The sequence below is a fragment of the Sphaerodactylus townsendi genome, linkage group LG17 (assembly GCF_021028975.2).
Source record: "Sphaerodactylus townsendi isolate TG3544 linkage group LG17, MPM_Stown_v2.3, whole genome shotgun sequence".
NCBI lineage: Eukaryota > Metazoa > Chordata > Lepidosauria > Squamata > Sphaerodactylidae > Sphaerodactylus > Sphaerodactylus townsendi.
The window spans coordinates 3,278,724-3,292,344 of record NC_059441.1 but is presented as its reverse complement, the minus strand read 5'-3'; the positions used below and the strand labels follow the sequence as shown (position 1 = coordinate 3,292,344).

Genomic DNA, 13,621 nt, shown 5'->3' with positions numbered 1-13,621 from the left:
ACTTTTTGTATGTTGTGGGGTCCAAAAGTTGTCTGATTTTTTCTTTGTATTGGTCTGTTTCCATGATAACCGTGGCATTACCTTTATCTGCTGGTAGAATGATGATTTCTGAAAATCACCAGGAAAACCAACACCTTGATTAAAAACTCCTCAATTGATCCAATCATTCGCAAACGAATGTCTCACTACCAGTTACTTCCAGTGGGATAATGAATACTATGAACAGAAAGATGGGGTAGCCATAGGTAGCCCTCTTAGCCCTGTAATAGCAAATTTTTATATGGAACATTTTGAGAAACAAGCCCTGAAAACAGCACCAAAAAAGCCCACCATATGGTTCCGTTATGTGGATGATAGGGTTGGTCAATACTAAAAAAATTCGGTAAAATTCGGATTTGGGTATTTTGGGGCATAAAATGATTTGTATGCCCGAATCCGAATCATAGCCAATTCGGATATGCCCGAAAATTCGGGTAAATCCGAAAAATTCGGGTCCGTTTTATTATTTTTTTGAATTTTTGGTGTTTTTACACGTTTTGGCCTGCAGGGGGTGCAATTTTAAAGCTAGCAGCACTAAACTTTCAGATATCTGGGACTGTCCGATTCCCCTGTTTATGCAGTTGTTCGGGGGCAAAGTTATTGACCCCTCGTGTTAAGCTCCCATCCCCATTGTTTCCAATGGAAGCTAACAGGAAATGGGGGGGCTACACCCTTTGAAGGTCCATAACTTTGGACCCCTGAACCAAACTTCACCAAACTTGGGAGTATCATAGGGACAGTACCCGTATGATACCCGGAATTTTGGTGACAGTAAGCTTTAAAACTGCACTCCCTCATAGTCAATTAAAGAGCTTGCCCAGACTTGTGCTCTGTAGTGGTGCTGACATCAAAGCCAATGGAATTTCTGTGGGAGGCTGTGGAGTGCACATTTTCATGGTAAACCTAATAGGTCCAGCTTCAGAGCTCCACTATCCAGGTTTGGTGACCGTTGCTTCAAGGGGGGGGGTTCACTGTATAGGGTCCATCTCCCACTGCCCCATAAGCAAAAGTTCCTCAAACCTGGATGGTGTTGGTCCAAAGACTCTCCTGAAGATACCCTGAACATTTTGTGACAGTACTCTGATAATGCACCCCACAGCCCCTCCACCAGAAATTCTTATTGACAGCAATGCAGAAGTCAATTGCAGAACAAAGAATCTTGGGCAAATTTCTTAGTATTCGCAGGGTGCATTTTAGATATCAGCATAAGACAGATTGAGACTGTCCTGATGACACCCCCCAAGCTTGGTGCAGTTTGGTTTAGGGGGGCCAAAGTTATGGGATCCTCAAATGGTAGCCACTCATCTCCTCTAGTTTCTATTGGAAACAATGGGGATAGAGGCCCCCTTGAGGGTCCATAACTTTGCCCCCCCTGAACTTCAAACTGCACCAACTTAGGGGTGTCATCAGACAGTCTCCTGATGATGGCATGAAATTGGGTGCCACTGGCTTTAAAAAATTCCGGTTTTCATGTTTCACCGCCCCGCACATGAAGCCTGCTGGAGTGAGTGAGCGTGAAACACGCAAACCAGCATTTTTAAAGCTAGTGACACTGTCTTTTCAGGGTGGTCATCAGGAGACTGTCCTGATGATACTTCAAAGTTTGGTGCAGTTTGGTTCAGGGAGCCAAAGTTATGGGACTCTCAAAGGTGTAGCCCCTATCCCCTTATCAGCCCCATTGGAAACAATGGGGATAGTTGCACTCTTTTGAGGGCTCCATACCTGAACCAAACTGCACCTCAAACTTGTGGGCAACATCGGGACAGTCACCTGATGATACTGATAATTTGGTGCCGATACATCTCAAAATGCATCCCGTAGCACCCCAGAAATTTGCCCAAGATCTCTTTGTTCTGCATTGACTTACCCTGCTCTCTAATATACATTATCCCCGAAAAATAAGACATAGTAGAGGTTTTGGTTGAAGTGTGAAATATAAGGCATCCCCTGAAAGTAAGACATAGCAGTTTTTTGTTTGGAAGCATGCCCCACAAACAGAACACAGAAAAATAAGACATTTCCTGAAATAAGACATAGCGCATCTTTGGGAGCAAAATTAATATAAGACACTGTCTTATATCTGGGAACACGGTAGCTGTATTGCTGTCAATGAGAAGAGGGAGTCAGGAGGTGCACATTTCGAGTAGGGTCATTAAATTAGAGCCTGAGTTCGATTCATCCAGGTTTTGGGGAATTTTGCTTCAGGGGGGGGTTTAATTTGCGGGACCCAAAAAAGGGTAGGGTCCATCTCCCCACTGCCCCTGAAGTAAAGTTCCCCAAACCTGGATGGTGTCATCCAGAGACTCTCCTGAAGATACCCTGAAAGTTTTGTGGGTTTACCATGAAAAAATGTGCACTCCACAGCCCCTATCAGAAATTCCCTATTGACAGCAATGCAGCTAAGCTCACTGCAGAACAAAAGAATCTTGTGCAAATTTTCTAGGTACCAGGTGCATTTAGATGATTTGGTACAGATTAGTGTGGTCATTGAGACTTGATGATACTCTCCAGAGGTAGCAATTAGCCAAGTTATGGACCCTCAAAAGGTAGCCCTCATCCTTTAGTTCCCATTGGAAAGAATGGGAGATAGGGACTCTTTGGGGTCCATAACTTTGGCCCCCCAACCAAACTGTGGCTCAGGACTTGGAGGGCATCATCAGGACAGTCTTCTGATGATACCCTGAAAATTTGGTGCTGATATAAGCTTAAAAATGCGCCCCCTGCAGCCGGAAACGTGAAAAAACACCAAAAAATAAAACGTACTGGTTGGTGATCCGAATCCCATGGATTCGGATCTGTTAGGATTCGGACAGCTCAGATTCGGTTCCTGCTCGTCCGAATCCGTCCGAATCAGTGCAGATTCGGTAAAAATTCGGATTTGGACTGTCCGAATCTCCAACCCTAGTGGATGACACATTCACCATCTGGAGCCACGGAGAAGAAGAACTAAACAAGTTCCTGGACCATATCAACAAGATCCACCCAAACATCCAATTTACTATGGAGAAAGAAAATGAAGGAAAACTGCCATTTTTAGATGTGTTTTAATCATCCCAAGCGAACCAAACCAGCAATTGGGACCACACATGTGCATACAGAAAACCTACTCACACAGACAGATATCTACACAAAAAAACTCCAATCACCATCCAGGGCAAAAAAAGAGCACCATAAAACCTTTTGGTACATCAAGCTTAAGAAACAGAATCTGTGAACCTCACACTCCTACAAGATGAATTGAATCACCTAAAACAGGGCTCTACAGGCTAATGGTTACTCTAATACAGAAATCAGAAGGGCTGCAAGACCAAGAACAAGCCACATGAACAAAGATAAAGAGCCATCTAGAGGGAAGGTGTTCTTACCATACATCAAGGGAACCACAGATCGCATAGGAAAAACTGATGAAGAAGCACAACCTACAAAACAATCTACCAGACCCACTACAGAAAATTCAACAGATGCTACTGCTCTGAAGCAAAGGATAAGAGGGGATCCTTTTTAGCCACTGCAGGAGCTCTATCGCGATACCACATGCAAGCTGTGGACAAAGTCTACATAGGGAACCACCTCAAAGCGCGAAGCTATCAAACACGTGATCAAAAGAACACCTAAAGGCACCTCGCAGACTCATTCTTCAGCCAGAAAAAATCAGCAATAGCAAGAACACATGATAAACCAACCTGGACATAGAATATTATTTTGAAAAAACAGAAATTCTGGACCACTCTGAAAGCCACTACGTCCAGACTACACCAGAGAAGCCATTGAAATCCATAAGCACATGGACAATTTTAACAGGAAGGAAAAGAAACTATGAAAATGAAATAAGGAACTTGGCTGCCAGGTGTTGAAAAATACTAGGGGTCAAGACTGTGTCAAACCAGCTCCACACAAACACAGGGATGATAGATCAGGGCTTCCAGATAAATGGGGAGTCCATAATTCATCAGCTTCTACCAGCATGGCCAATTGGCCATGCTGACAGAGGCTGATGGAATTGTAGTTCCTGAACATCTGAGAGCCGCGAGGCTCCCTACCCCTGCCATAGACCAGGGTAGAGACCTGGGCTCTCAGATGTTCAGAACTACAATTCCCATCAGCCCCTACCAGCATGGCCAATTGGCCATGCAGCGCTGATGGGAGTGCTGGATCCCTGAGCAGTCCTATAGGCTAAAAAGAAACAAAGGCCAGGATACTTCTATTCAGATGCTCCCACCAGTGACCTTGCTATCTACAGGGTTACTCCCAGGCTATAGATCTTCATTGTTACTCATACTTCTATTCAGACGCCAACTATTGACCTTGGCTTGCCGCCTTTCGTTACTCACAGACAAGGTTTCCCCACACACCCTGGACACTCCAACAGATATATACTCCACTTGCTTTCCCACATCAGATCCTCTGAAGATGCCAGCCACAGATGCAGGCGAAACGTCAGGAGAGAATGCTGCTAGAACACGGCCATACAGCCCGGAAACCACACAGCACCCAAGTGATTCCGGCCGTGAAAGCCTTCGACAATACATATTTTAATTTTATTGTTATTGTTATATTGTTTTGTAATACTTGTTGTTCACCGCCCAGAGCCCTTAGGGGATGGGGCGGTTTATAAATGCAATAATAAATAAATACATAAAGGAGGAGGAGGAGGAGAAGGAGGAGGAGAAGGAGAAGGAGAAGAAGAAGAAGAAGGAGAAGAAGAAGAAGAAGAAGAAGAAGAAGAAGAAGAAGAAGAAGAAGAAGAAGAAGAAGAAGAAGAAGAAGAAGAAGAAGAAGAAGAAGAAGAAGAAGAAGAAGAAGAAGAAGAAGAAGAAGAAGAAGAAGAAGAAGAAGAAGAAGAAGAAGAAGAAGAAGAAGAAGAAGAAGAAGAAGAATCTTGTTTGAGCGGCTAGGCCCATTTTCCCTCGGCCACCTGCCGATTTCCTTTCCGCGTGCAATGCCTGCTGAAATCCTTTCTCCTTGATCATCACATTTTAACTTTCTCTGGTGTCGTCTGTGAAGTGACCCACAAAAAAAAAGCGTTTAACAGCCTCCTCGCTGGTATGGCAGTTACAGTAAACATTTTAATCAATTGGGAGATTAAAATGAATGCTGATTGGGCAAATTCCCATTCCTGCTATGCAGGCGATAAGACTTTATTAATAATAAATGGCGAGGTGGTTCTTCATGGTGGATCAGGCTGCGGGAGATATCCATCCCTTGCGGGATTAGGAAATTTGCGAGAATCAGCAGAGGGTTAGATGAGTTCTTTATGGATGGGGACTTCCCCCAGTGGACTTGAGATGCCATCATTCCTTCGCTTGGTTCCAGCGCTTCATTATCCGGAGCCCAAATAATCAAAAGCTAAAGCAGGAATGGTTCAAAATTATCTTGACATTAGTTGTGCTACAGTGTATATTTCTAAAACTGTGCCTTATTTAGAGCATATCTAAGCCCGGTCTTTGAAATTCAGAATAGGTCTCAGTTTGCCTTTCCAAGGCAAAACTGGCACGGATAATACCAATAGTAGTACCCGTGTATTGATTTGAACCATCTTCCACGAAGGTGGAACCAGGCTGAGCATGCCAAAACTCTCTCTCTCTGTAAAGGCGCCTCCAGTGGTGGGATCCAAAAATGTTAGTAACAGGTTCCCATGGTGGTGGGATTCAAACTGTGGCGTAGCGCCAATGGGGCTGGGCAGGGCATGACAGGGGCGTGGCCAGGCATTCCGGGGCGGGGCCGTGGCAAGGATGCAGCCGCTGCGCTGGTCCTTGGGTGGGAAACAAATGCACGCAGGCGCAGGCTGCCACGCACGCCGCTGCGCCTCCTGCTAGACTGCTTCAAGTTCTGCGCGCTACTGCTGAGAGGAGGGGCGTAACTAAGGCAAAAATCATGTGGCAAAATCACCAGTTAGTAACCCCCTCTCGGCACACACAAAGAATTAGTCACCTACTCTCGGGAACCTGTGAGAACCTGCTGGATCCCACCTCTGGGCGCCTCCCTGTATTGATCTGAAAATTTCCCTCTCTCATCTTTCACTCAATGCAACTGATTTGGACCAAAGAGAGAAACTAAAGGAGACCGTTCTGTCCACACAGGGGATATGAACTGCCTCAAGATACGTGGAGAAATTTTAGCAGGTTTTTTAAAAAATGTGTATAGACTAGGGGTGGCCAACTTATGGTGTTCCAGATATTCGTGGACTACAATTCCCATCAGTCCCTGCCAATTGGCCATGCTGGTAGGAGCTGATGGGAATTGTAGTCCACGAACATCTAGAGCACCATAGGTTGGCCACCCCTGGTATAGACCATTGGATCTTCCATGGTCAGAGGCAGTATCCCTCTGCATTCCAGATACTGTGGTGAGTGAAGATCCTTGTGCTGTGAAGCCCACCAAAGCCACGCTTTTCAAGATCTTCAATCAAATCTCACTGGCCAATCAGAAGCTTTAGTGGACAAAAGCCCCCCCCCCCACACACACAAACCCACATTCTCTGGTAGGCACCATGAAAGTGGGGTGGGTGGATACAGTGGTGCTCGCGGGCACCTTGTTGAATACCCCTGGGTTTGAACCAGACGATAAATCAGGTAAAAGAGGAAAAGTGAAAAGTTCCCTGGTTAAAATATTGTTTGTTTGTTTGTTTGTTTGTTTGTTTGTTTGTTTGTTTATACTTTAGACATTTATGCCGCCCTGTCCCCGGGGGGCTCTGGGCGGTGTACAACATATAAACGGAATGCAATCATAAATGAACTAACACCCTTTAAAAGCAGCGATAAGAACAATACAACTGTATTATAATAATATAATAAATGCAAGTTTAAATTCAAGCATAAGTGGCAACCAGCAGCTCAATTTTCAAAGTCCTTTCCCCTAGAGGGAGGAGTGGCGAGTCCCATTAGATGACAAGCGGCCCAGATGTAAGGGCCTAAAGGGTGGGGGGGCACTATCAGCGGCTGGTCTCTCCAGCCGCTGTTATTAATTTATTTGATATTGACCCCTCTCTCCCTTACTGTAGTGGGCCCAAAGTCCAACATAACGATATACAAATTCTACGTTTCGTACAATAAATTATGACATATAATAAAATGCAATCAAAATCCCAAGGGTAAAACCCAACCCAAGGTGGAATAACACTCACAATTCCTCAACCTCACAACTAATGTGCAGTGTTTGATTTTATATTCTAGCTTGGAGCAAGACTTGGCATTAAGCACCTGACCTGCTGCTGCTAGCCCTGACTTGGGTCTGCTGCTGTGCTTCCGGGAGGTTCTGGCTCACGAGTAGACCTTCTGCTTCTTCTGTTTTGCAGGTGCCAAGAGGAGTGTCCCATTGGGACCTTCGGCTTCCAGTGTTCCCAGAAGTGCGACTGTGAGAACCGAGCCAAATGCTACCACATCAACGGGGCCTGTCTCTGCGATCCGGGCTTCAAAGGGATTCATTGCCAGGAACGGATGTGCCCAGAGGGCTTTTATGGCTTGAAATGCAACAGGAGATGTCCCTGCCGCGCTGTCAACACTGCCAGGTAGGTGCCTCGCGCATCCTGCAGGTTGTGGGCAAAACGGGCATCATACCAAGCTTTTGTTGTTGCGAGTTATGTTGCACAGGGTGGTCTCCTCTGGGTGAATGCTGTGACCCGAACCCCTGTTCTGAGTTGCTGCCGGCGTCCGTAGCTCTGTGCGTGGGCTGTTTCATGGTCAGGGCCCAGTCTGCTTCGGCCAGCGATCTGGTCTTCCACTTCTCCACTCCCAACTAAAACAAGGTCTTTTTAATTTGTCCAGTCGTTCCTGGTGGTTCTTTCGCTGCATTGCCAGTGGGCATATTGTAACTGGGAGGCAACTGGACGAGGGGACCATTCAAGCCCCCGTGGTCCTCATTTCCATATTCCTGGATAAATACGCAGAGCCGAGAATAGGACTGAATATTTTCGTACACGGTTGCCGATAATTGATATCCCCGGCAAATGGGCCTTTCTTTCTTTCTTTCTTTCTTTCTTTCTTTCTTTCTTTCTTTCTTTCTTTCTTTCTTTCTTTCTTTCTTTCTTTCTTTCTTTCTTTCTTTCTTTCTTTCTTTCTTTCTTTCTTTCTTTCTTTCTTTCTTTCTTTCTTTCTTTCTTTCTTACTTGGATCTTACTTACTTACTTACTTACTTACTTGTTTGTTTGTTTGTTTGTTTATTAGATTTAATATACCGCCCTATCCCCGAAGGGCTCAGGGCGGTGAACAATATAAGATATTATATATAAAAAACATACATACAATTTAAAAACAGTTCCATTCTAAAACCATGTCCCACGAAACCCATATACGACCCTCCCCAGAAAGGAATAATGGGTCCCAATGATGTTAGGGACCCCTGTAATCAGAGGGGCGGGGGGGGGGGGGCAGAGGCACTGTCAGCGTCAGCGGCTGGTCTCTCCAAAGGCCCGGTGGAACAACTCGGTCTTACAGGCCCTGCGGAACTCTCCAAGGTCCTGTTGGGCCCGGACAGCTGGACTTTGATACAGTAATTCCTCAAATTTAAAACAAGGCAGGTGAGAGACCCGACTCTTGTGTTGATGCTGACTATGCAGGCGGCTGGACCGAATTGCCCCCCCCCCCCCCGTCCTTTGGTTGTGCATGCAAGCGGTGCCCCGAAGCTCTGGCATTTATGCGCGCTCACGATACGCTGGAGGTGTCTTGGAGTGCTGCCCATCAGACGAGCAATCTTTCATTTGGAAGCGGCAGACCAAAGGTCACTTTGGCCTTTGTGTGAGTTGGCGGTGGCTCTCTGGTACGTGCCCGACGCACGTTTAAGCGACGTGTGCCACCGCCGCAAATGCAAAGGGCACGCTGGCTTGACCCGTAAAGTGTGAAGTGACTCTTGCAGGGAGCTCCGGCTGTTCGGGCTTCTGCCAAGAGCTTATAGATTGATCTGCAATTTAGATAAGCCTGAATTTAAGCCACTCTTGGGGGAATGCGGGGCGGGCGGTTGGTCACTGGCACGAAGCATAAGAAAGCAGATTTAATTCACAATGCTAAAGTGGCATTAAATTGCCATTGAAAGAAGTTAAATTAGCTTCCCTGGCTGATAAGATCAGAGATGTCCTTTTGCGGAGCATCTGGTAACAGACTCCGGAGATTTCCCGCTGTCCTTTAAAATGAAAAGAGTCCCAGTTAACCACGGTATATTTGTGAATGTGGAAGCACCGTTCAGCCAGGTTTAAACCAGTGATGGCGAACCTTTTCGAGACCGAGTGCCCAAATTGCAACCCAAAACCCACTTATTTATCGCAAAGCGCCAATACGCCAATTTAACCTGAATACTGAGGTTTTAGAAAAAACAGTTGGCTCCAAGGCACGTGTTACTCGGGAGTAAGCTTGGTGAAGCAACTGTGCAACGCTCTGAATGGGTGAATCATGACTCTAGGAGGATTTACTCAGAAGCAAGCCCCATTGCCAGCAACTGAGCTTACTCCCAGGTAAAGGATCGTGCCCAGGCTAGCCTAGAGGTATGTGTGTGTGGGTGTGGGTGTGCCCAGTACCTTTATCTCCTGGTTGAGGCCCGGTGGCGTAGAGCAATCACCTTAGCTAGGTGTAATGCCCTGCCTTCCTCCTTTAGCCTTGGACGCCACCTTGGAATCCCACATAAAGCAAGGAAATGCCCGTGTGGCATGGGTTCTGTGGAAACAGTATCTCATATGCTGTTGGATTGTCCTTTTTATGAGATAGGTAGGAAGAAGCACATAATCCCCTTCCTGCGTGGAAGTGAAGGCATTACAGATAAACAGAAGGTTATATATCTTTTTAAACAGCCACAACTACGAGCTGTTGGAAGCGGTGGCTAAATTTTAAAATGGTGTTATTTTAACTCGTCAGAAGTTGTAAAGGCTGTTATTATCTTGCTAAGTTAATCTTAAACTATTTATATGCCATTAAAGGTATTCGAAATCGAAATCGCGTGTTTGTGTGTGGGTGATTTTCCATCCTACCCCCACATGATGAACTCTGTGCACGCGTGCCCACAGAAAGGGCTCTGAGTGCCACCTCTGGCACCCGTGCCATAGGTTCGCCATCACTGGTTTAAACTGATAGAGAAAAGCTGAATTACACATTTACATAGAGAATCTTTTTTGTTTTCACAAATATTAGTAAACAGACACGGGGCGTTGAGATGGACGTCACAGCGGAAGGTCGGGTCATTCCTTCTTCTTGCATTATTTTCTCTTCAGGATCACGCAGCTGTCAGTCCTGATAGGGAAATGTATGTATATGATTCGAGTGCCATTCCTTTTTCCCAATAGGAGGTCCAGGGTTAATCTCTCAGGAAAATGGATTACAGTTGTGAGAAATGGGGTGCCCGCACAGCGTTAAAACATTTTATTCCCTTCAGGGATCCATTTAAACATCAAAAAATACCGGGATATCCAATTACTGCTTTTCATTGTAGCAGATTCAATCCTAACCATTCCTTGTTCATCCTAGAACAGTGATGGCGAACCTATGGCACGGGTGCCAGAGGTGGCACTCCGAGCCCTCTCTGTGGGCATGTGCACACAGAGTTCATCGGGGGGGCGGAAAATCACCATCACCCCCCCCACACACACACACACATCTAGGCTGGCCTGGGCCACTGAGCACGACGTGTGCGCACCGCAGTGAGCAGGGAGGACTCGGCTGGCAGGCCTGGTGCCTGTGCTCCATGTGGCTGCTTCCTGGAGGGGGGGGTGCGCAGAGGAGGCAGAGATGCTAGAGAGGCACAGAGCAGTGCACGCGGAACTTCCTGGAGGCCAGAGCAGGCTGGATCCTGCTCGAGCAGGTGGGGTGGAGGAAGAGGGAGCCAACCAGTTTTTTCTAAACTAAAACCTCAGCATTCAGGTTAAATTGCCAGGTTGGCACTTTGTGATAAATAAGTGGGGTTTGGGTTGCAATTTGGGCACTCGGTCTCAAAAAGGTTCGCCATCACTGTCCTAGAAGCTCAGGAAGTGACCGTGGGCCAGTCTCATGTTCTTTTAGCCCAGAGGTCTGCAACCTGCGACTCTCCAGATGTTCATGCCACCGTGGCAGGGGCTGATGGGAATTGTAGTCCATGAACATCTGGGGAGTCGCAGGTTGCAGACCACGGTATTCTGGTTGAGAATGGCTGTTCCACACCATGGCTACGCAGCCTGGAAAACCTGCAACAGCCAGGGTTTGGATTATATTTTTTGCAATTGTTGTAACCTGCTTTGGGTCCCTTTGAGGAGAAAAGCAGTAAACAAACCGCAGCTCCTCTCATTTATTTAATGCTGCGGGTTTTGGAGAGAGCGACCGTCCGGGCTCAGCCTCAGCCGGGTTGTCAGAAGTGGACAGAGAGTGGCATTTTCCCAAGGCCGAGACTTTAAATGTTATTGAATAAACGTCTGTCTTAGCATTTCCGTCCCCTGTTGAATACTGGTGTCTCCTGCTGCTGATCCAGCCCGGCCGGCGCTTCCTCGTCCCGTCTTGTCTCCGCGAATTCTGTTGTCCTGCCCTGAAGCGTTCTCGTCTCCAGATGCTATCGGCTGCTCTTAATAAATGAGCCTAGTCTCTCCGTTGATAACATCTGTCATTCCGCTCAGTCTTATCTTGGTCACTGTGGAACAAACGAGATAGCGGCGGGCCGTAGATCTCTGCATGTTCTTTCCAGTCATCCCGTCCGTGGTATTTCAGCTTTCGACTTTGCCGAGGAGTTCTCCAGAAGCCCGTCAAAGTTGCGAGACAAGAGGGCACCTGACCTTCTCCAAAGATGCTCTTTTGATGCCTGGAATTTGAACACCTGCTAAATCCAGGTGGCTGCGATGGAACTTCCCCCATCGGTTGAATTCCGAATCATCTTCAAGGTGTTGGTATTGACCTTTAAGGCCTTGCGCGGCCTGGGACCTCCGTACCTACGGGACCGTCTTGCCCCATATGTCCCAAATCGACCTCTGCGTTCAGCAGAGGCCAACTTACTGGTGATCCCTGGCCCCTCTATGATGCGGCTAGCCTTCACCCGGGCCAGAGCCTTTACAGCTCTGGCCCCTGCCTGGTGGAACACTCTACCTCCAGCTACGCGGGCCCTGCGGGATCTTAATGATTTTCGCAGGGCCTGCAAGATGGAGTTGTTCCACCGGGCCTTTGGAGAGTCTGGCCGCTGATGGCCCCCCCTCCCTCCCCTTCCCCTCCTTTTCCCCTATAACATCTGTGGACCCTGCTGTCTCTCTTCTCTTCTTCCCCCCTCTTTTTTAGGGGATTCATTAGTAGGACACCATCGATATACCTGATGTTAGAACGCTGCATTTTAATGGGGTTGGTTTTAATATATACAGAGCCGTTATTTAATGATTATTGATTTTATTGTGCTCTATCTATTTGTTTGTTCACCGCCCTGAGCCCTTCGGGGAGGGCGGTTTATAAATATTAATATTAATAATCATCATCATCATCATCATCATCATCATCATCATCATCATCATCATCATCATCATCATCATCATCATCATCATCGAGGTGGCAGTCGTTTCGCAAGGGCCTGCCACGTTCTGGTATAACCATGCCACAAAATCCAGGCTGGACACATCAAGCCACCTTCTACAGAGTCAGACTTTGGTTCACTGCAGCTGGACTTCTGTTCTCCGCCTGGCAGCCATGTTCTAGGGTGGAAGGGATCTTGTGGCTAGCGGCAGCATCCTAGCGGGGTGTCATGGTTAAGAGAGGTGGACTCTTATCTGGAGAACCGGTTTTGATTCCCCACTCCTCCATATGAGAGCCGACTCTAATTTGTTTACCCGCTCCTACACATAGGGGCCTGCTGGCTGACTTTCGGCCAGTCGCAGTTCTCACAGAACTCTCTCAGCCTCACTCCACTCACAAGGTCTCTGTTGTGGGGAGAGGAAGGGAAAGGAGTTTGTAAGCTGGTTTGAGGCTCCTTACAGGACAGAAAGGAAGGGTATAAGTCCAAACCCTACTTCTGCCACCCTGTAGGGTTTTCAAGGCAATGGACCAACGGAGGTGGTTTGCCCCCAGTTGCTTGCCTCTGCCTAGCAACTCTGGACTTCCTTGATGGTCTCTGATCTAGGGGCCGACCCTGTTTAACTTCCAAGATCTGATGAAATCAGGCTAGCCGTGACCATCTAGGGCAGTGGTGGCGAACCTTTGGCACTCCAGATGTTATGGACGACAATTCCCACCAGCCCCTGCCAGCATGGCCAATTGGAATTGTAGTCCGTAACATCTGGAGTGCCAAAGGTTCGCCACCACGGATCTAGGGCAAGGCAGCCCCAAGATATGGGTGGTGTTTTTTTGGTTTGTTCCTTTCCCTTTCTTCCTCGTGTTTTTACACAACCATTGTAACCTGCTTTGGGTCCCTTTGAGGAGAAAAACAGTGAATAAATATGCTAAGTACTTTGCACTGACTGGAGAGACTTCTTGCACTTGGGGGAAGCCCCTTTCATTAGAGAAAAGCATCCCAGTTAGCTTCAGGGGAGGTTTCCAGGATCCTCCCTCTGGCCTCTTCATTAAGCAAATGGCCATAGAAATCCACCTCTACAGAGGATTACTCTTTGGGAGGGGGGGGAACATCAAGTTGTGCAGAGGAGACCAGACGAATAAACTTTATTTAT

At 47.1% G+C, this 13,621-nt stretch overlaps 1 protein-coding gene across 1 annotated transcript in view; it reads left to right on the top strand.

Moving 5' to 3' along the window:
- MEGF11 (multiple EGF like domains 11) overlaps positions 1-13,621 on the top strand; it is a 96,798-nt gene that overhangs the window by 24,056 nt on the left and 59,121 nt on the right. The window contains exon 6 of the mRNA XM_048482083.1: positions 7,334-7,546. Within this exon, the coding sequence (XP_048338040.1) occupies positions 7,334-7,546 (213 nt within the window). The remainder of the gene's footprint in view (positions 1-7,333; positions 7,547-13,621) is intronic.